Source organism: Calidris pugnax, unplaced genomic scaffold (genome assembly GCF_001431845.1).
Source record: "Calidris pugnax isolate Ruff unplaced genomic scaffold, ASM143184v1 scaffold70, whole genome shotgun sequence".
NCBI lineage: Eukaryota > Metazoa > Chordata > Aves > Charadriiformes > Scolopacidae > Calidris > Calidris pugnax.
In genome coordinates this window covers 2,274,669-2,298,430 of record NW_015090862.1, presented here as the reverse complement: position 1 = coordinate 2,298,430, position 23,762 = coordinate 2,274,669, and the positions used below count along the sequence as shown (strand labels likewise).

General features: G+C 38.6%; 1 protein-coding gene across 4 annotated transcripts in view; it reads left to right on the top strand.

Annotated features, from left to right (window-relative positions):
* The window catches only part of TLN2 (talin 2), a 185,358-nt gene that overhangs the window by 79,683 nt on the left and 81,913 nt on the right, over positions 1-23,762 (top strand). For 3 of the 4 annotated variants that reach the window (XM_014944527.1, XM_014944528.1, XM_014944526.1), the window contains 11 exons: positions 4,761-4,824; positions 6,984-7,088; positions 11,883-12,038; positions 12,938-13,039; positions 15,394-15,470; positions 17,148-17,328; positions 19,278-19,391; positions 20,037-20,145; positions 20,850-21,058; positions 21,882-21,980; positions 22,909-23,076. In XM_014944527.1, coding sequence (XP_014800013.1) covers positions 4,761-4,824; positions 6,984-7,088; positions 11,883-12,038; positions 12,938-13,039; positions 15,394-15,470; positions 17,148-17,328; positions 19,278-19,391; positions 20,037-20,145; positions 20,850-21,058; positions 21,882-21,980; positions 22,909-23,076 — 1,384 coding nt within the window. Of the gene's footprint in view, positions 1-4,760; positions 4,825-6,983; positions 7,089-9,149; positions 9,256-11,882; positions 12,039-12,937; positions 13,040-15,393; positions 15,471-17,147; positions 17,329-19,277; positions 19,392-20,036; positions 20,146-20,849; positions 21,059-21,881; positions 21,981-22,908; positions 23,077-23,762 lie in introns of those variants that run through there. The other variant, XM_014944529.1, reaches the window with a different exon arrangement.

The following is a 23,762-nucleotide window of genomic DNA, read 5'->3' as shown; positions in this document are numbered from 1 at the left end:
CCTCTGGTGTAACTAATGTTGAGTTGTCACAGACTAAATGCGTTGTGGTACTCTAAGAAGAGGTAATCAGACTGAGTATGTTTGCTGTAGCAGCCTCCCTGTGAAAGGAGGCTTATTGCACGAATCAGCAACCCCAGTTGATGAGGGGACCTTTGGCAGTGGCTTATTAGGCAGCACAGGGCACCAGCTTCCCCCAGGATGCCAGTTAAATACACAGTTGGATTCTCCAACCACCTGGTAATGTAGGAGAACTGGGATTTTGCTCTTCCTTAGAAGTCTACTTCTGTCTGCATGTAGTAATGCCATGTATGAATTAAGCGTACATCAGTATGTATTACAGACATTTCATCTGTGAGGAAAGTACATGAAAGGAAAGGTGTGTTGTCATTTGAATAAGTTAATATTGCTGTGCGTAGAGGTTAAATTTTCCAAACTTTTTAGTAGCATTAATCAGTTGTTGAGATTCCCCCTCTCATGGCATAGTATGAATGGAGATCTAGAATTGGGCTCTCTGTTTCAGACATGGATGGGACTTCTGCTTAAAAGTGACACATCCTTTAACTTTTATTGTGATACTAAACTTGCCCTGCTGATAGCAGTAAAGTAAGTTTGCCTGAAATTCCGGTGTCCCATTTTTCTACCGATTTTGATTTTCTGGTCAGTTTGCCTGCAATAGAATTAACCAAGGGCTGGAGTCTGAGAAAAAGAATGTGAGAAGGTAAAAGAAAGCGATTTACTGCACAGTCCATCAAGCCTTACCTACATGTGAGGCTCATAGATACCTTAATGGGGTGCACAAAAGAATGGATGCATATTTGCTTTCTGTCCTGTTCCGCTGGCTGAGTACTCAGTGCTGACTCTTTGACTCACCACTGACTTCCTTGGTGAGTCTGGTGTTTACTCTGTCTCTGGGAATTGCTTTAAAATGGTGGCTTGCTTTGGAACGTTCAATGCTGCAACATCGGTTTTTTGAAAGGCTTCACTTTTGTAAAGATTTTCCTGAAGTAGCAGTTTAGTGATGCAAACAAACCATGTGAACAAACATCCTTCAGTTCTAGTTAATAATCAGCTTTTTTTTGTACAGTTTGTTTGTCAACTACTGATTTGGCCCATGAACCTTTCCTAATAGAGCTACTGATGTCTCTAAGAGTTAAGGGGATCCAGTGTAATAGCTCCAGTGTTCTCCTAGGTCTTGTTCCCTAGAATTGTAATCAGTTACTCAACAGTCTTCCTCTGGAATCTGTCCGTTGTCAGCTTATTCTTCCCTTCTCCCTTCATTCACTCAAGAGTATTCCTACAGCAAACCATTAGGTTATTGCCTCATGTCAGTCTGATGTTGTGTCATGGTAATGTTTTCAAGAGTTAGGTGTTCCCAGCAATAGTTGGCTTTAATTTTCTCGACTGATGTTTTATTTTCATTTAAATGGGACTTGAATGTATTAGGATCAAACCTTGCAGCTCACTAAGTGTAATCGCTTACTGTCCTGGTGTATAATCAGTTTCATAAAACTAAGGATTTCTGATTTAGGAGTAGTTCTCTTTTTGCCCTCTGTAGAGGAGCCTGCTCCAGAACCTAAGTCCCTAGTTGTTGCCTTATAATTTCAAGTGTATGTCTTTATGATTTGGTGTTCTATGCATGTGGATGTACATAGCCTTTTTGTGAAACCTCATGCTTTCATTTTATGAGTCTGAAGAAGCCAACTACTCCTAACTCATTATGAATGACACACATAAATAGTGTAGATGAATGCTGATTATTTTTTTTTTCCGAAAATGCCTCTCTTGTCCTTTCAGAAAATTTCAGGTGTTTTTCGCCTTTTTTTTTTCTTGAAAAAGAATAAGCTTTTTGAAAATTTCATCCAACTATTTCCTACTCTTTGGTGGATGAACATTGATTCTTTTCAGGTATGAAAGTAGTTATGTTTTCTGTAAACTGTACGCTGTAGCTGACTATGTGAGAGATATTTGAGAGGCATCCATTTACCACTGAAAGCTGAACATGCTACAGATTCACTTAAGCAGAATCTAATAGAATAGTATTAGTATTTCATAGTATTGTTTTGAAACAACTTATTTAGCTTGTCATGTCTGCAATATATTTATAGAGAGAGATCTTTCCTATTTTTTTATCATTGATAAATGATTCTTGGTATAGAAGAATATTATTGCCTGGATCTTGTTAACACTTTAGTATTGGTTGTTGGAATTTCCTTGAAGCTCATGCCAAAGTAAATTGTGAAAGCTCTTAAACTATCAAATTGCATATAGTCCATCTTCATGCCGTTCCTCACACAGCTGAAGTTTTGCATTGCACCCACAGAGGTACACTGTGTTTAAATTTCCCAAGAGAATATTTGAGAGAGAACTCATGCTCTTCGTATGCAGGTAGGAAAGGAGCAGCTGAAACTGTCCATCTCGGCTTTTTATTTCTAAGCCTGCTTGGTGACCAGTAAGCTCAATTCTTTTATGTAGCCTGTTTTACTGTCTTAAACTGTCTTTTTCAAGAATCTGGATATTCCTTTATACTAATGAAAAACAAGCAGTATGTTGGCACTTGTATAATTTTTTTAAGAACTGTAGGAACAAATTCACAGTAAATGAAGTTAAATAAATACTACTGGCTATTAGATTGCTTTTTTAAAACTGAGTTCATTGTCCATTGTAATAATGTCTAACTGAAGAAGGGTAAATTACAATATTCCCGATTGTTTTTGCTAACTCTATTAAACATGTTGCTAAATAAAGTGAAACTATTGTTGGTTGCATCATAAAGAAAATACCTTGATTATAGGCAGCATTAAAATAATTTCAATCTGTTTACAACTAGAATTTCACCCTTTCAGTTAAGGTGATTACTTGTCTTTCTATTGATGAATAGTGGTAGGTGACACAAGGAAAAAGCATCCGATCTGACTCCCAGCTGCATGTGCAAGAATAAACCAATTGGTGCTTAGTGGACAAAGCGCAAAGTTGTTTTTGTAACTTTTGCTGCTTGAGAAGCTCCAAATAATGTTTGCTCAGCAATGTCTTCATAAAGTGTATATTAGTTAACAAAGTAAGTAGACATGCTTAAAATGTAATGGTCTTGATAGTTTATCTACACATGGATAGCTGAGAAAACTAACTTTAGTTAATAAAAGATGAGAATTTTAAGTGCATTGATAACTATAATTTTCCATATAAATCCATTTCCAAAGTTAAACTGGGTTTAGCTCAGGTTTGGGTATTTATTTTTTATTCATTTGCTTTGGAAGTGAACTTAACCAAACTGGTTTGAACATATGAATTTCTGTATAAAAGCACTAGTTGTTTCAGAATAAAGGCACAGCCTTTTAGAATAATAAGTTGTGTTAAGTCTTATCTACAAAATTAATTTGGCTTTCCAGCCTTCCTCACCCCATGGGGTTTTCTTACTTCTTAGGATATAAGTCCTGAGAAGATATTTCATTATGATGTTTTAGTGAGATGTAACTACTGGAGCATTGGAAGAAAGATTAACAAGGGCAGTTGTTCTACTTTGATTTATATTGCTCGAGCTTTATGGAAAAAACAAAATGAATGATCTTGCTATTGCATTATTGTTTGAAGAAAGTGCAAAATCATGAATTAGTCGTTTGAGATATTTTGTTTGTTGTCTGCAATGGCAGGCTTTTGTGTTTAAAAACAAATAAAAAGCCCACTACAACAACAACACAAAACAAAAAAAACCCAAACCCACAAACTCCCATCCCCCAAAAACCCCGCAGTCGAGCAAATCCATCCTTCTCAAAACTTTTAGCTTTTCGTGATAGTAGGTAGCTCTAGCTTTCATAGTGTGCTTGCTAAATGAGGAGGAGATTGTCCAGTCATATTTTTCTTGTGATTCTTAATAGTCCAAAGTGGGGCTGTGAGGGGTATCTTAGAAACCAATTTTTTGAACTGAGGAAGTTTCTTCAGGCTGAAAACGAACTGCTGAATATATGACAGAATAGAGTGTTCCGGATGGGAAGGTGCAATCCATTGTTAATGCATGATGTTCATCTCTCTTGAAGTTTGGCTGAGATAAAGGGTTTATTTTATTATACAACAAGGAGGTATAGGTGAGGTGTTTAAAGATTCTTTCTGACTAAACTCTATCATGGAAGCTGAACTTGCTAAGTTTACTTCGTATTCTGAGACCCCTTAGTATCTGTGCTACAGAAATTAGCCCTGGTTATTTATAACTTTGTTATTTAGATAGTGTCTGGTATTAAGTGTCCACTTAAATGGCTTTGCAGTTTTTAAGTAAAATGTTAGTTCTCTAGCGTTTCTTGGAAGACACAAATGAAAAACTTGGTCCTGCACATCAGTAAATCAAAGTGCTACTGGAAAGTAATAGCAGTGTCTGAACTCAGACACAGAACTGGCTCAAGCTTTGATGTCCCCCTTCTTCCCCTAGATTATAATGACTGTATTCGGATTTAAATGTGAATCCCTCTGAGCTGTTGAGACACACCATATGGTTTAAGAATGGAAAGTGTCCCAGCTATTGTTTACTTTTGATGACTTTTCAAAACTTGAAGAGGTATTACATGGGGATTTAACTGAAGTGTTTTTCTTGATTATGTAAGGTGTCCTCTTGCTCTTATACTGCTTAGATGGAGTTTTGTTTCATTGTGCGGGTATTTTATGCCCATTTTAGGAAGTTTGGGGGACTTAATCCCAATAAAGGAGCGTGGAAAGCATCCGTCCTCAAGAAGGCACCATTAACTATGGAATTGTTGTGTTTTGTTTTTTCCTAGCCTAAAAGAATTCCTGCCTAAAGAATATACCAAACAAAGAGGGGCTGAAAAGAGAATATTTCAGGTAATTTCGAGGCTGAAAAACCTACTATAGTTTCACTTCCTTTATAAAAAAAAAATATGAGCTTTCACAGGTGTATACTGTGTGTATATTTGAATTATATTACTATCAGAAAATCAAGTGTAAATAATCTGACAGCTTTTCTTTACTTTCTTCAGCAGATTTATTGTCCTGATCCTTTTTTCTTCACTGATGATTATTCAGTGTACTTTGTTGAAGGGCAGAGAGTGAATGTTCAATATTCTTAAGATCTTTCTCTCATTTGCATTGAAATGTAAGGATGTGTATTTGTACTAAAATAGAAGCACATTTAGAAAAACAGTTTCAGTTTCATACCTTCATTATTCAAGCATGAGCTTCAAGTAATACGGAGTTCTGCTAGCTAATGCTTGAGTTCGGTGATGTGTCTGGGAATCATATAGTTGTAAAAGTCTGAAGCAGCTGAGTATTGATACTATTGGAAGTGGACTCGGAGTTTGAGTACTGTAGATGCACTAAATATCTGTGCCTACTGAAATACAAGCTTGGCAATACAATGTAAATTGAAAACTTTCTGTTGTCAGCAGCTGAAATAGTCATACTGTTTCTGGAAGGATATAGCAGTGATCTGTGATCTCAACTTGTAAACAAGTTGAATAGCAGGAACACGTCATGTACTTTCCTATGTCCATTACACTCCTAGTCTAGGAATTCTGTAACTCAGAAGGTCTGTTCTACCTGGAGCTTGTAGTATTTTCTTGTAGATGAGGATGTCTAACGGTTTTCTGTATACCTTTAGCATGTGGCAGTGATGGTGCAGCTTAAGCCAGAGAAGATTCATTTGCCTCTCAGTGTCACTGTGATGCTATTCATAACATATGATTTTTGCTCATGTCAGATACGGTCTATGAGTAGTTTCAATCACTATATACTTCAGTGCACAGACAAGAAGTTCATCAGTGAGGGCACTGATGCTGGGCAAAGATACAACAGCAAGGCAGAATAAACAAGCTGTCTTGAAAAAAAAATCAGCTGTTTGCCTGAGTTATAAAATTACTGATTTTGGCAGGTGATTTTCACCAAATGTTCTATCTGTAATGGCTGTATTTGGACTCCTTGCTCTTTTGGAATCCTGATTGTGTTCTCTGTGCTGAACTTGACAGATGCGATCGGGCTATGTCCTTGGGATGCTAAAGTGTTCTTGGAATTTCTGTTGCTCCTCCCAATGCTCTTTTGTGGAACTTTGTCAAGATAGTAACTTACTGGCGTAGGAAAGTGTTTCCCACATTCTTGGTGCTCCCTCTGTTGCCATCAGTCAGCACGAAAGAGTTGGCAACCAGCCTTTCAGAAGAATGTGAGGGGAAGATGGGGTGTCATAGGGAAATCCCCTAAGCAGTGTTTAAATAGCAGACATTGGGGTAGGATTTTTCAGCAGATCAGTCTGGGCTAGAAGAGAATATTCTGAGATGAAGTTTGAATAGGTAATATTGGTAGTTGCCATTACTTACAGGTAATAAAGTTTAATATTGAGTATATTGTTTAAATAATAAATAGAAATTGAGTTACAAGACACACCTAGATGAGTATTTCAGGACGGACTATTAAGAAAAATTATTGCTGTTTCTTCACCTCTAGAATTCTTTTCATGCGATGAAAAAATTGTGGATTTGCAATTGACAAAAAAAGCCCATTGGAAATAGAAGAGATGAGAAATGGTCTATTGCACGGCATAAAGCTTTCATGAATCAGAGGTTTGGGGCACAAAGCAGGAATAGTCTGTTCCTGAAAAAAACGTATGGGTCCAGGACTTCTAAATTTTTTAAAAAAAAGCCGAGGAAAGAGCCATTAATTGTTGGAAACCTAGTGATGTCAAATAGCAGAAATACATAGAATTTTAAACTGTTTCAGAGTTGATTTAAATCTGCTTGATCTGAGGCATGGATAGAATGGATGATGGTGAAAGAGGAGTGTTCCATTTGTACAGGTTGTTTATGTTGTCTGATATGAGGAATTACAGGATACAATCTTGGTAACGTTTTTGCCAATATTTTTTCAAATATTCTAATTGTAATGATTATTAACTAAACATCCTTAAATAGAGAAAAGCTATACCCTTTTTTGTTTGTTTGTTTGTTTCCAGAAAGCATAGTTTCTGCCTAAGTGATACTGAACTCTCATTACAGGAGCACAAAAACTGTGGTGAGATGACTGAAATAGAAGCAAAAGTGAAGTATGTGAAGCTAGCCCGTTCCCTGCGGACCTATGGAGTGTCATTTTTTCTTGTTAAGGTAATGTAGATCTTGCTGACAGTGTTGTATGGTTGCTTATGTATTACCTCAGATCCTACACTAAGCGAAGGTCAAGATGTTCTTTCAGCCTTCTTTCTGTAAGTAGGGTTGAAAAAAGTGTAAGTCACTATAAGACAATTATAATTTCCATTTAGATTCTTGTAATACTCCTTCCAGAAAGGAAGTGGAGTCTGTCATGATTTAATTCCTTTAAACTGACATTTCTTCTTTTCTCTTTTGGTTGCCAACAAAGTACTGTCTTCAGAAAAATATTCCCAAAGAACTCATTAGTTGTTCTTGTTTAGGAGTTTAATGATAATGTAAGTTGCATGCTGAAAAACTGCATCTGAAGAACTTCATCAGCTGCATGATTAATTTCTTAGTCCCTACAGTAAAACAGGTCATGGTCTTAAGGCTGTTGAAGTGATTTGCTACCAAGATACTGATGTTCTGCTGTGAAAATGGGACTGAAGCATTAGTGCCTGAGTAGTCAGTGACCAGTGACATAGAATGGAAAGGAGGCTAAGAATGCTTTCATTCTTAGGTTCCCACAGTTGCAGTACAGACTCTTTGTAGGTAGCTGAATGTCACAGAATCGCAGAATGGTAGGGGTTGGAAGGGACCTTCAGAGATCATTTAGTTCAGCCCTCTGCCAATGCAGGCTCCCCTACAGCAGGGTGGACAGGAATGCATCTAGGCAAGTTTTGAATATCTTCAGAGGAGACTCCACAGTCTCTCTGGGCAGCTTGTTCCAGTGCTCTGGCACCCTCAAAGTGGAGAAGTTTTTCTTCATGTTCAGATGGAATTTCCTGTGTTCCAGTTTGTGCATGTTGCCCTTGTCCTGTCGCCAGACACCACTGAAAAGGGTCTGGCCCCATCCTCTTGATACCTGCCCTTTAGATATTGGTAAGCCTTGATGAGAGTCCCTCTTAGTCTTCTCTTTTCCATGCTGTACAGACCCAGCTATCTCAGCCTTTCCTCATTAGAGAAGTACTCCATTCCCTTGGTCACCTTCATAGTACTCTAGATGTGGTCCCACCAGGGCACAGCAGAGGGGGAGGATGAAGTCCTTCGACCTGCTGGCCACACTGTTTTTAATGCACCCCAGGAGACCATTGGCCTTCTTGGCCACAAGGGCACATTGCTGGATCATGAACAACTTGTCTACCAGGACTCCCAGGTCCCTCTCTGCAGAGCTGCTTTCCAGCAGATCAACCCCTAACGTGTACTGGTGTATGGGGTTGTTTCCGTGTCATAGGGAAATCCCCTAAGCAGTGTTTAAATAGCAGACATTGGGGTAGGATTTTTCAGCAGATCAGTCTGGGCTAGAAGAGAATATTCTGAGATGAAGTTTGAATAGGTAATATTGGTAGTTGCCATTACTTACAGGTAATAAAGTTTAATATTGAGTATATTGTTTAAATAATAAATAGAAATTGAGTTACAAGACACACCTAGATGAGTATTTCAGGACGGACTATTAAGAAAAATTATTGCTGTTTCTTCACCTCTAGAATTCTTTTCATGCGATGAAAAAATTGTGGATTTGCAATTGACAAAAAAAGCCCATTGGAAATAGAAGAGATGAGAAATGGTCTATTGCACGGCATAAAGCTTTCATGAATCAGAGGTTTGGGGCACAAAGCAGGAATAGTCTGTTCCTGAAAAAAACGTATGGGTCCAGGACTTCTAAATTTTTTAAAAAAAAGCCGAGGAAAGAGCCATTAATTGTTGGAAACCTAGTGATGTCAAATAGCAGAAATACATAGAATTTTAAACTGTTTCAGAGTTGATTTAAATCTGCTTGATCTGAGGCATGGATAGAATGGATGATGGTGAAAGAGGAGTGTTCCATTTGTACAGGTTGTTTATGTTGTCTGATATGAGGAATTACAGGATACAATCTTGGTAACGTTTTTGCCAATATTTTTTCAAATATTCTAATTGTAATGATTATTAACTAAACATCCTTAAATAGAGAAAAGCTATACCCTTTTTTGTTTGTTTGTTTGTTTCCAGAAAGCATAGTTTCTGCCTAAGTGATACTGAACTCTCATTACAGGAGCACAAAAACTGTGGTGAGATGACTGAAATAGAAGCAAAAGTGAAGTATGTGAAGCTAGCCCGTTCCCTGCGGACCTATGGAGTGTCATTTTTTCTTGTTAAGGTAATGTAGATCTTGCTGACAGTGTTGTATGGTTGCTTATGTATTACCTCAGATCCTACACTAAGCGAAGGTCAAGATGTTCTTTCAGCCTTCTTTCTGTAAGTAGGGTTGAAAAAAGTGTAAGTCACTATAAGACAATTATAATTTCCATTTAGATTCTTGTAATACTCCTTCCAGAAAGGAAGTGGAGTCTGTCATGATTTAATTCCTTTAAACTGACATTTCTTCTTTTCTCTTTTGGTTGCCAACAAAGTACTGTCTTCAGAAAAATATTCCCAAAGAACTCATTAGTTGTTCTTGTTTAGGAGTTTAATGATAATGTAAGTTGCATGCTGAAAAACTGCATCTGAAGAACTTCATCAGCTGCATGATTAATTTCTTAGTCCCTACAGTAAAACAGGTCATGGTCTTAAGGCTGTTGAAGTGATTTGCTACCAAGATACTGATGTTCTGCTGTGAAAATGGGACTGAAGCATTAGTGCCTGAGTAGTCAGTGACCAGTGACATAGAATGGAAAGGAGGCTAAGAATGCTTTCATTCTTAGGTTCCCACAGTTGCAGTACAGACTCTTTGTAGGTAGCTGAATGTCACAGAATCGCAGAATGGTAGGGGTTGGAAGGGACCTTCAGAGATCATTTAGTTCAGCCCTCTGCCAATGCAGGCTCCCCTACAGCAGGGTGGACAGGAATGCATCTAGGCAAGTTTTGAATATCTTCAGAGGAGACTCCACAGTCTCTCTGGGCAGCTTGTTCCAGTGCTCTGGCACCCTCAAAGTGGAGAAGTTTTTCTTCATGTTCAGATGGAATTTCCTGTGTTCCAGTTTGTGCATGTTGCCCTTGTCCTGTCGCCAGACACCACTGAAAAGGGTCTGGCCCCATCCTCTTGATACCTGCCCTTTAGATATTGGTAAGCCTTGATGAGAGTCCCTCTTAGTCTTCTCTTTTCCATGCTGTACAGACCCAGCTATCTCAGCCTTTCCTCATTAGAGAAGTACTCCATTCCCTTGGTCACCTTCATAGTACTCTAGATGTGGTCCCACCAGGGCACAGCAGAGGGGGAGGATGAAGTCCTTCGACCTGCTGGCCACACTGTTTTTAATGCACCCCAGGAGACCATTGGCCTTCTTGGCCACAAGGGCACATTGCTGGATCATGAACAACTTGTCTACCAGGACTCCCAGGTCCCTCTCTGCAGAGCTGCTTTCCAGCAGATCAACCCCTAACGTGTACTGGTGTATGGGGTTGTTTCCCCCCAGGTGCAGGACACTACACTTGCCCTTGTTGAACTTCATTAGGTTCCTTTCCACCGAACTGTCCAGCCTGTCCAGGTCTTGCTGAATGGCAGCACAGCCTTCTGGTGTGTCAGCCACTCCTCCCAGTTTTGCGTCATCGATAGATTGCCTTTTCCTAAAGTACTTCCACATCCACAAATTCTACTCAAGCAGATCAAAGGTGAAAATATGATGAAAAATGTGCAGAGGGTAATATTATTAGTATCTTGAAACAATTACCTTGTCTTGCTTCCTTTAAGGGAAGTTACCTTGTTAGGCACCATTAACGGTGAAAGGAGTCTCAACTCTCTAATAGAGCTGTTGAACTAAGTTGTGTATTAGAAACTAAACTGAAGTTATGATGTACAGTTTTCAGTAACTAAAATACTGAAACTAACAGGCATGCACCTTTACAACAAGCTGCTAATTCAGTGGAGATTTGTTAACAAAATGTAGCTGACCCCTATGATAAAAGAATCTTTATATTTTTCACTAATACCTCGCTTTCTTTTTGTCATAGCTTAAAGCAGGCAGTAACTGAATCAAGTAACCACGTCATGAAACTTCTGTTGGAAGGAATAATTGGTCTTTTTAGAAGTCTATCAAATGACCTACTGTGTAAATAGGAATTGATTCTTTGCAGCCTACATAAATTCAGGGGAATGCGGCGTGTGTATTCATTTCTATTTTATGATGGATTTTTTTTATGTAGCAAATTGGGCTTGGGCCCATGCTCTGCAACTCTAGAAAACTAAAGAAGCAGAAGGTTCAACGAATGAGACATCAGTTGGCAGCCCCTTTGTGATATTTGCATGGATTAGGATGTTCTCATCAGTTGAAAATAAGATTTCAAATGCAAAATACGGGATAAATTATGGCTGATTTTTCCTAATTGTAAACCCCAGAGGGCATTCATTTCCTTGACCTCTCCAGAAATTCTATAGAGAAATGGTGAGGGCTACCTAAACCCTCAGTCCTCCCAATGACAGTTTCTCATTCAGCCTCTCTAATAAGGTTTTACAGAGGAAGTCTTGTGTCTAGAAGGACTGCCATCGTGGCTATTTATCTAGAGTAATTTTATCACAATCCCTGAAATGCTTCTATTCCCTAGAGGAAGGAGAAGCAGGAGTATCTTTTGAACTGCACAGTAAAGATCCAGTAAAGACCAGAGCTTCTTAATGTTAGTGTGTTGCTTGAAAATAGCAGTCTGTGACTAGACAGGCTGAGTCTGGGGATTTAAGTTGTCCTTATCTGCATGCCAGTTTCTTCCCTTTGTCAGTATATTTCATCATGCTTCTCTTTTCTCCCGTGCCAAGCTCCATTTGAATGAAAAATAATCTTTCACACCTTGTTATAGGAAAAAATGAAAGGCAAAAACAAGCTGGTTCCTCGGTTGCTGGGTGTAACCAAAGACTCCGTGATGCGTGTGGATGAGAAGACCAAGGAAGTGTTGCAGGAATGGCCACTGACAACAGTGAAACGCTGGGCTGCATCACCTAAAAGCTTCACTCTGGTAATCTTTTCATATATATTCAGAAGAAGAGGGACCTATTTGGCAAGGAGAAATGGACTTAGAACAGTTACATTAAAGAAACTTGTTCTATCTATAATTTTTTAGCATTATATAGAGTCACTGAGTCCTAAACTAATATACTGGCCTATGTTGGTGTCTGGGGTAAATCTGTATTTCAATGTTTCTAGACAGACTACTTCCCCAAAAGAACTATTAAAATCTTTTCAAAAAACAATGTCTAAATCTGCTCTGTGCCTAACCACTTAAACAGTTAAGCAAACATCATTACTCACCCCTGCTTAAACCCTTATGGTGCTTGCCATTCAAAATGCACTTTGTGACTTGTAAGATGTGAATGTAAACAAAGCTAGGTGGGTCATTAATACATTTGATAATTACACATTTCAAGAACTTTTAGGAATGTGATGTTTTGTTAATGCTTTGGTCCATAAGAGACCACTGCAACAAGAGTATTTGGGATATGAAAAGGTTGTTAAAAGTGGTAGAGCAAGTGGCTAGAAAATTACCTTCACTTTAACCATGTGCATCTAATTTCCAATTGCATGGGTGAATATGCTTTAGAATGAAATTCTGAAGACTTTTCTCCAGCCTTCAATGACTGAGTCTGATAAAATTGGCCTAAGTATCTCTTAGTCCTCTGGCATGTCAATTTATGAAACCATTTCTGGTTAAGCTGCAAGAGACAGCATCTTTTCCCTCTCCTTCTCTGATTCCCCATATAGCCTGGTTTAGAATCTTGGAGCAGTTTCATTTACTGTTGAATATAATAATATATCTATACAAACAATTTCAAAATTTGAATTATTCATATTTGGTACTGTTTCATCATTTCGTGCTTTCCATTTTCAAAGATGGGTTTGTGTTTTTTTCCTCTTCAGGATTTTGGTGAATATCAGGAAAGCTATTACTCAGTACAGACCACTGAAGGAGAACAGATCTCTCAATTAATTGCAGGTTACATTGATATCATCCTGAAGAAGGTATAGTATTAAGGTGACGTGTAGTAAAAATGCAGCAATGCAAAAGCTCAAAAATGTGCAAGTTGCAGTTATCTTTCTCTCATGAAGTCAGACTTTTATCTTATGTTTTGATGTTATTAATTTTCACCTTTAAGTAATATAAGCTTTTCTCTTTACCTTAGTGGGTGCTTCTGGAAAATATCAAGGCTGTTAACTATAGGGGTAGTATGGTTCAGGCTCAGTATGGTATGCTTGGGCTTTGTTTTTTCTGTCTGGAAGGCAAACTGCTGGCTATGAGTGTATCCAGAGAAGAGCTTAAAGCTTCAACAATAGATTGTAAACTGTGGACCAAAGCGGTGAATTGAGTGGGAAGACATGATCCTGTGGAAGCAGCATTTAAAACTACATAAAGGACTACACAATAGTTGTCCCGCAGCCCTGGTACATATTTTATCAAAACTGACAAAGGTTTTGGCAAAATTAAAAAAAAAAAAAAAAATGCTGTGAGATTTTAATAGTAAAAAAATGACAGAAAGCTAAGCAGCTCAGGAAAATTTATTGCCTTTGTTCATGTGAACAGTGTAGGATGTAACATCAAATGTTATGAAATAAGAGACTGAGGAGGATTGCCAGAATTCATCACGGTACATGTCTTTTTCTCTGAGGCTGTCAGTCTCAGATTTAATAAATTTTAAATAAACTACAGGTTTCTATTGATGGTTTAAAACTTGATTCTAGCTCTCAAGTTTCAAAAGTAGCTTTGCTCTCTAACACCAAAGCTGCCTTTCTCTCTTGATAGAATGCAGATGTGTTTATTTCCACTCCCTTCCAGTTCTTTGATTTCCTCTTTACAATCTGCTGACACAGCAAGTTTAAAAATGAATGAATTAGAAACAGGTTAAGTAATAAACACCCATGATGCATATGAGAAGCATGCAGTGCTCAATTGTCAAGCCCAAGTTATCTCTGTGATGCATGCCTCAAAGTATGGTTTATCGCTCTCAGTTAATTCTTGGTGTGTTTTGCATTGTTCCAACTTACTTGCTCTGATGTGGATTATTGGCATGTTTTTTTCTGCTAACGTACTATTGGTGCAACACTCCTCAGCCCTCAACCCTTCTGGTCATGCAGTTTTAGTGACAGGTTGTCAGGGAACCCTGAACTTGAGTAACTTCTACCATTTTTTAATGTAGATACATTTTTTTACTAAACAGTAGTATGGAAGTAAGGCACAACCTTGACTAGAAATAGGCAGTTTCAGTTCATACATAAACTCAAACTATAATAGTAAGGACTCCTTGGAAGAAAGGTGGGAGATAGGGATCTGCATGAGGAGTTCCTGTTAAATGTACCCACGCTCATAGTGGATATTTCTCTATTATACATAAATATATGTATTTTCGGACTATAAATCACTTAACAGGGTGGAAAACAGGCAGTATCTTTGCACTATGTCACAATTAGAAATGGACTGTTTTTACAAAGGCACTACTGCTATGACTTGTGGTAGTTTCCTATTGTTTCTAATGGTTAAGACTTATTCCCCTTATGTATATTTACCTTCCTTATATAGATATAAAAAACTGTCTCAAAAAGTCAGGTGTGCAGAATGTCTAGTAGTTTGAAGTAACTATAGTAAAATAACATCTTTCCTATGGATATGTATTTCCTAGTGGTATGTATGTAAATATGTATTTCCTGACACATGTGCAAGACCTTGCCCTTGCTCTTGTTGAACTTCATGAGGTTGGTATGGGATCACTTCTCAATCCTATCCGGGTCCCTCTCCAGTGTGTCAACCACATGAAACAGCTTGGTGTTGTTGGCAAACTTGCTGAGGGTCCACTCAATCCCGCTATTCATGTTGCCAACAAAGACATTAAAAAGAACCAGTCCCGATGCCAACCCCTGAGGATCACTATTTGGCACTTGGACATAGACCCATTGACTGCAGCTATTTTCCTGAGTTAGAAGAAAATGGGAAAGGGGATGGTACATGTCCTGTCTGTGCCAGGATTTGCTGTTGTTCCATGTCACTCAGAACATTTATTTCTGTGAGAAAAGATAGTATCTCAGCGTTTTCTTTACACTACTTTGTTCAAAAAGGAACCAATAGGCTTTAGGCTTTTTTCTTTATGCTCTTAATCTGCCAGGGCGTAGAACCTGGTCTGTTAGATGCTGAAGGGCACCTCTTCTCAGCTGGAGGTTATATTGTCACACACTGCCAAAAAGGATGGTGTTCAGCGCTGAACAAGACTCTGCAAATGATTTGACTCAGTTTCTGATAAATGGCAAGGAAATAGTGGAGAGAAAGTAAAAAGCACCACGTGTTGTCTAACTCTTTTTTCTTTCCCCCCTTTCACCTCCCTTTCCAGAAACAAAGTAAAGATAGATTTGGGCTTGAAGGTGATGAGGAATCAACCATGTTGGAAGAATCTGTTTCACCTAAGAAGTGAGTGTATACAACAGGAGGAAATGTTCTTTATTTACAAGTGACACCTTTTATCTCTGGCAGCTTTTTTCAAATTAGATAGTATAGTTGTTGCTGTTAAAGAGTGGCTTCCTACAGGGTATTTCAATAGAAGGAGGTACTATTCCCAGGCAATTCAGCAGGCTCCTAGCTTCATTCGAGGACTGAAGAGCAGGTATTTGTCTTAAAATTGTTCATTAAGGCAACCAGCAGTGGAACCTGTTTGCAGTAACTTGACCCTTGAGCAAAGGAATTCAGTCTATAATGCAATAAAATGCTGGGTTGGGGTGGTGGTAATGGTGCAGAGCTGAAAATGTCACATTAGATGTTTGATCTTCATGCAAACACCTAGGATTTGCACGATTTTAGCTGCTAGGTCCATGGTTTCTGGTGAATTTGATTCCTGTCAGTTTAATTGTATGCTCTGTCATGAACAGAGCTGGCTTATTTCACCAAACCACTTTAGACAAACCAATCAGATGTGTGGTGACAGTAAATTCACCACATGAGTTTGGTCAGTCACCAATGTGTTTGGTACAAGTAGGTCAGGCTGTAGTTCTGATGGAAGAGAACTGAATACAGCAAAAAGCAGAATTGTAGAGCTGGCCATACTCTTGAAAAGGAACATTAAGTCTTTCCTTGCAGTGAAAGAACAGAAATAGGTTTGTGATGTTATAAGCTGTAATGAGCCACTCAAGTCTCCTCTTGGAACTCTCAGGATGGCAGTGTCAGCACTGCATATGTGAAAAGTCTGTTTGATTTCTTGTTAAATATACGGTTTATAGGAGTTGGACTTGTTAGATGTTTAATGTGGCCCTATGTGAAATTTCAACTTTTGACAGATCACACATGTTCAGATGTGCTTTGTTTTGACATTGCCCTTTCCAAATCACTTCCAGAATATACTGTTAGCTAAATGCTGTACAGAGAAGCTCAAAATAATAGATGAATACAAGATTTTTCACTATTGAAAATACTTCTTTTTTCCTCAGCAGATTGTTGTTGTTAAAGCCAGAATTCCTGTCAATGCTTCTAGCTGTTGAAACTTGAGCCATATTTAAATATGAGCAGTATTATCTGGCAAAGTGGTTCACGACCATGGACAACAGTAACTTTATTCTTGAAAGTATCCTGCCTCCCAGCCCATTATCTGATAGGCTGCCAGATTATTAGCAAGTATTGTGTGTGAATGGGTGTAAAGAGGGAAGAAAGAATGTTGACTTATACCCCAAATCTAGGGATTGCTTGCAAAAGGCATCTCCACAGGGTTCATGCTTCTATTTTCTATTGATCAGCCTAAGATACAACTGAAACAAAGTAGTTATTATGCCTTAAACCTTGTTCTGGTTCTGTCTGTCATGAATCTTAGAGGGGTAAAGCCATTGCACCATATACACCAAAACTGCACACTGCCTTCATTTCTTAGTGCTATTAGTATTTGATCTGCCAAAAATCCCAGATTAATTTTTTTCCAATATGCTAGAAAATGGTTAGAAGACTGTAGAGTTTTCCAGCTTCTCCAAATGTTGCGAAATGCAATTTAAAATCCTAAAGGAAAAATATCTGTTAGAACTTGATTTGCTAACTAATTCTCTCTGCATTGGATTTTTCTTTTTTCTTTTTTTTTTGTGTTTTTGTTTGTTTGTTTGTTTTCTTTAGACCTACCATCTTGCAGCAGCAGTTCAACCGAACAGGGAAGGTGGAGCATGGCTCTGTGGCACTACCAGCTGTTATGCGTTCAGGATCCAGTGGCCCAGAGACTTTCAACATTGGCATTATGCCTTCTCCCCAGCAACAAGTCACGATTGGTCAGATGCACAGAGGACATATGCCCCCACTTGTGAGGAACCTCCTTGTTTTGTATTTGAAACTTTTTTTTGGCATATGAAACTGTCTGTGTTGCAAGTAGTCAGAAATAGCATGTTATACATATTACTAAGAGCAGGAGGAGGATATAAGGTATGGGTTCCTGGCTGTCCTACTGAAAACATGTTTTGAGCATCCTTGAAATATTTAGGGTATCACATTTTGACTCGTTTCTTTATTTTCCTTAAAGCTAGCTCTTCCAGCCTTCTCTTTACTTCTAAGTACTTAAAATAGTATTCATAGGTCAGAAAAAAAGGTTTAAAGACTGACAAAAGTAAGCAATTTTACAAAAAAAGCTTAAATTTAACTTATCATTAGATCACTAATTTGGTTTTTTGGGGTTTTTTAAGCAGGCTTAAAGCTGATGCTGAGTTTTCTCATTTAAATTAAAAGACTATTAAAAGGCTTAAACAGGCTGTAGAGAATATAATCAATGCTTAAGATCATGGCAAACTACTAAAAGTGTAGTATGTATAGTGGGTTGACTTTGGCTGGTTGTAAAGTACCCACCCAGTGGCTTTTTCACCCCTGCTTCTCAATAAGGCCAGGGTAGGTGCATTGGAGAAAAAAACCAATAAAACCAGCTTTATTTCAAAGTAGATTGAGATTTAGGCAGGGAGATCACCAATTACCTTTGTGAGCAAACCAAACTCAATTTGGGGAAAATTAATTTAATTTATTGTCAATTACAATAGAGCTGGATGGTGAGAAACAGACAAAAACCAAAATACCTTCCTATCACCCCATTTTTATCCAAACTCAACTTCACTCATTTGTTTCTGACTATTCTGCTTCCTGGTCCCAAGTGGTCAGTTTATAACAGTCCTATCTACTGCTTCTTCCTCCATATTTTTCCCCAGTTCCAATGTGGGTCCTTCCTATGGGCTGCAGTCCTCCAGGATAAGCTGGCTCCAGAGTGGGTCTCCTATTGCAGTTTCTGTCAAGAGAGCCTCCTCCAGCATAGGTCTTCCTTGCAGTTTGTTGGGACCCTGTGACACTGTGGGCTCTCTGTAGGCCGTAGTTTCTTTCAGGGAAATATCCACTACTGCAGCATGAGATCCTCTGTGGAATTCAGTGTGCATATCTGCTCCAGCAGATATGGATATCCCTCTCCACAGGCTGCAGGGTGGATATCTGCTCCAACATGGACCTTTCCACCATGGTCTCTCCTGCTGGCTGCAGGGGAATCTCCACTCTGCTGCCTGGAGAACCTCCTCCCCATGCCTCTCAGACACTGGTGTTTTTAGTGTTGTTTTTGAACTTTTTTCCCCCCCTTCACTCCGCACTGCCATGTGGTGTTTTACCACCCTTTTTAAAGGATGTTTTCCCAGAGATGCTACCAACTTGTCTGCTGGGCTCAGCTGTGTCCTGCTGTGGGTCTGTTGGAGCTGTCTGGAACCAGCTGTGCCTGGCATAAGTCAGCCCCTGGCCTCTTCTCACAGAGCCAAAACCTTACCACAGATAGCCACCCTGCTTTGTCTAAAACTCTTCAGTTTTCTGTTAGCTTATGCATATCGATGGCAAATTAGTTTTAGAGTTGTCCTTGATTACATTGGTGGGCTGTTCTAGAAAATCAATAATGATATCCTGGAAGGAAATTCAGTTTTCATGTTGCTAGAATGCAAATCAGTAAGACAGTTTGGTGGCTTTGTGTGTGTCTGCTGGGCATTGTTTGATCTGAGAAAATTCAGCATTTTGTAAATGTGTGTGAGTACAGAGGAGTATAAAATGGCATAGGCAGAAAGAAGACTGAGAGGAGTGTTAGAGAGCTTTGCTTTTCTCTGTTGCAGCAGGGAAAAGCTAGCTGTCTGAAATGGCCTGGTGTGATTGTTGTCCCTCACTGTATCTTTGTGCATATGTAACATCTGCTTGAAGTGCCATTTGGAACACAGCACACAGCTGCTTCCTTGGTTTGCCTTTCAGACCTCAGCTCAGCAGGCCTTGATGGGGACTATTAATACCAGTATGCACGCTGTTCAACAGGCACAAGCTGACCTCAGTGAGGTTGATAACCTACCACCTCTAGGGCAGGACATGGTGAGTTTTTGTAATCCCTTATACAAATGGATCCTAATGCTTTTAGTCATTGCCCCTGGATCTAAAGTGGTATTGGTAAAGCTTTTAAAATGAGATAAAAATTTTGTGCTCTCTAAGAAATTCATGTGGAGTGTTCCTCCTTACTCTAATCAATCTTCTGAGATGACATGTAGCAGGCTTCCTTGCATAACCATGTTTGGAATCCTGCTTGTTTCATGTGCATATGTACAATTAAATGCAAACTATGGGCAGTATTTATGGTGGGAGTGACAGCCTCCCGCACACATGAAAAATAAGAACAAAATATGATTCTGATGTTCCTGATCCAGGTTAGGGCAGGAGGACAGATTAAGAGACTATTGCTTATGGGGGACTTACCACTGTCAGTCAAGTGTTTAGCCTTTGTGGATGCACTGTTAATGGCATTTACCTTAAAAGGGCAGCTGTTGAAATGTGATAGCAATTCTGTATTGAGTGATTCAGCAAAAGAAAACACTTGCTTTCATATTTCACTTTAAGGGCTTGGGTGTTGTCCTCCATTTCACTTTTAAAGGTTTTCATGAAGGGTTGAGAGATTTAAGTAGTATCTCCTCTTACAGAACCTCACAGTAATCCTTAATTTTTTTTTTTGTTATTGCTCTTCAGGCATCAAGAGTATGGGTTCAGAACAAGGTTGATGAATCAAAACATGAAATACACTCTCAGGTTGATGCTATCACTGCAGGAACTGCATCTGTTGTTAACCTTACAGCAGGTAAATTTCAAAGAGAAGGATTTCCTAGCATTCTACTGGTTGTTTCAGTCATAAGTCAAGTAACGTAGGACGGAGTATGGGACAGCTGGAGTAAAATTTTCTTCATAATATTGCAGTAGCTAAGTGCGTTGACACGTGAAACAAGCTTTCTGTCCCTCCCAACACAGTTTTTGTATCTTCAAATTATCTCTAGCACTAAAGATACGACCAGTGATGAAGATAAAATGTAGCATGCTTATTCAACAAAGTGAATAAGAGAGTATTTGCAAGGTTACTACAAAACAGCATGATTGATTTGACAGTTGTTAGAGAGAGAGAATGTTTGTTGACAGTGGGTTTTTTCCTTCAGCAAATTACAAGTTGAAGGAGCTGTGCGTGGCTTAAAGGGGTCAATACTGTGTTACCTTGGGTTCTTTCAATGTTGAAAGATAGCTGAAACTGTGGACTTCTTATCAAATTATGTTGAATGAAGGGAAATTCTATTAGAAAATAAATTCTTGTAGAAGAAGAAATGTAGAAATTGGAAAAATTATAGCAGTCTATTTTTTTTAATGTGACAATGAAATTATTTAGTAGGCATTGCTTGGCTATCTTGAAATGTTTCTTTTTTTATCTCTGTCACCAGAGTTTAGCTTCTGGTAGCTGCCTCTTTCCCCCTTTAGCCACCAAAGCTTTCTGACCATGAAAAAACATTTGCTCTACAGGGGATCCAGTTGACACCGATTACACTGCTGTGGGATGTGCAATTACAACCATCTCTTCCAACCTCACTGAGATGTCTAAGGGTGTCAAACTGCTTGCTGCACTTATGGATGATGAAGTTGGAAGTGGAGAAGACCTCCTGAAAGCTGCTCGAACGTTAGCCAGTGCTGTGTCAGACTTGCTCAAGGCTGTGCAGCCTACCTCAGGAGAGGTGAGTAGGTGGAAACTTCTCAGGTTCTCTCTTTCAAGTGCACGGCCTTAGCTTTTTTGAGACATCTTAGCTTCTAAGCCTCACCTGCCCAGTGCCACATGATGTCCACTGTGCAAGCCATTCTTTTGACTATTTCTTTTTCCTTCATGTCTCTGTCTTTGTGCCTTTAAGTCTTGCACCTTGACATTAGAATGTTCTGTGTTATATGCAGAGGTTAATTGATTTGTGTAATAGTGAATTAATCTGGCTACTGTATTCTCTTTTAGAAACAAATTTCAAACAGTGCTATGATTCAATAGGAAGTGAAGAGATGCTCAGTCATGATTTTTTTTGTTTGTTTTGTTACTGACTTTGTCTACTTTGACCTATAAAATGAGAAGTTAATCCCTCTGTTGGAGTCTTCCAGAAATGAGAGTACTACTGACTAGGATAGACTATCTTTGTCAGATGTATAAGATAGAGTCTGCAGCCAGTTTGCCTTAGATCTCTTCAGGTATTTGTTTTGAAGAATGTGAAATCTGCTGATGTTTCAAACCATTTGGCATATTGACTGACCGTCCTTAATTATCCTTGGAGTTATAATGACAATGTTTATACACATTTTTCAGAATTGTTTACATGTTCTCTGGGAGCACTTAGCTGAAACCCCTGAAATATGGACATGCAGTTGTGCATGTGGAAAAGTAAAGATTTTTCCAAATTATTTGTGTTGTGTAATATTTTTTTTAGCCATATTGATTGCAGAAGTTCCTTGAGGAAATCTAAAATTCAAGTAAAACTCATTTTCTTTGAATTAATGCATTTCACTGTTATATTTTTCCAGCCTCGACAGACAGTTTTGACTGCAGCTGGAAGCATTGGGCAAGCAAGCGGGGAGCTACTGAGACAAATTGGAGAGAATGAAACAGATGAAAGGTTCCAGGTAATGAGGGGGTTGCTTGTCACTCTCAGAACTGTGCAGCTTTCTAATGAGGATGCTACTGCATAAAACCAGGCTTCCCAAAGTGCAGTTAGGAGATGCTAGATTTGAAGTTTCTCAATGCCAATTGAGGTTAATCCATTATGAAATTGTTTTTAGCCACATCATTTTAACACTACATTAGGAACATTAGGAAAACTCCATCCCACTAAAAAAATGAAGTATATGGAATGTAGCATTTTAATTGGGGAAATGAGAAGAAATTTTCTGAACTTGTTTTGTTGCAGGAATTAACATATTAGTCTGTTTTAATTTCACAGTTTCAGAGTTAGCTGCATTATTTTTCTACAAGGGAAAAATGTTCTGGAATTAAGACCTATTTTGAGTTAAATTTTGGAGGAGTTATTTATAGGGCTATATTTACATCATGGACAAGGAAATATTGTGGTTGGAAATGGCATTTTCAAAAACAGAGTGACAGTTATTACTCTTAAGCACAATTAAGTACTTGAATTTAGATTTAACTCAAGTACTGTGTGACTTCAGCAGTCTGCTGCCTGAGGTTGTCATCCTTATTGCAGATACTTGTCACATTTTTAGTGGTGAGCTCCAGATATTCCTTACTAATGGGATATTCTCAGGAAGTGAAGATAAGCACATTGCAATACGGGACATAGATTTGTTCTCTGAGCCAATTCAAAATTTGACAGTGCATACTCATTCAGTCCAGTAACTTGATAATGTAAATAGAGAAGCTGTTGTACTGAGAACAGAAAATGTCAAGTTTTCTGAGTAATAGCGATGTTTGCTGCTTTACATGGAATGAAATGTTTGATACAAGAGAACTTCTGTCTTCAGAGGACTTGATCTTAATATAAAAAAGTATATACTACTTTATTCATAAGTCTGAGTTTTTCCTTTATTTTACCAGGATGTTCTGATGAGTCTGGCCAAAGCTGTTGCAAACGCTGCTGCCATGTTAGTGCTGAAGGCCAAGAACGTAGCACAGGTCGCTGAGGATACAGTCCTGCAGAACAGGGTCATTGCTGCTGCGACACAGTGCGCACTCTCTACTTCCCAGCTGGTGGCTTGTGCAAAGGTGAGGCAAACAGTGTTCATGAGGTGATGAGGCATCGTTTCCAGTGTATGCTTCTGTGTATTCCCAATGGTCTTGGGCAATATACTGTGTTAATAATATAGTTCTAGATTTATGCAATATCAAAGTTATTGATTAATAGTTTTTCACCCATAACAGTGGCAAGCAGGAGCCTAGATGATGTGAGGCGTTGCTGTAATCTCCAGAGAAGGTTCCACAGATAAGAGCCCATGTGGTAAATTGCTAGTATTGATAAAATAAAAAAGTAAAAAAAAATTTAGTTCAAGAAACACAGCTTGCCTGAGAGACTAAGTCTTCTAGTAAAGCCTAGAATTAGGATGGGTTCATCTCATCTAAAGCTAGAAAATTAAAAGTTGGTATTCTTGCTGAAAATAAGATTGTGTTGATCATTGATTTTAAATATATTTGCACTAATTTACAGTAGCCCATTTGTTTTAATAGATCCATTGCTTTTGGCCAAGTACTGATTTTCAGTCTAAGCAAATTACAAAGGAGTTGAGATCTTATCTCAAATTCTGAAGACTGCAATTGGAGCATCACATCTTCTGCAGCCTTTTTTGTCTTACAAATAAATAAAGAAAATGCTCATTTGATTTTAAAAATTAACGAATTTGCATTTCCTACTTGGATGCTGCTTTTGAAGTCTGTGGTGTCATTGTTTGCAGGGA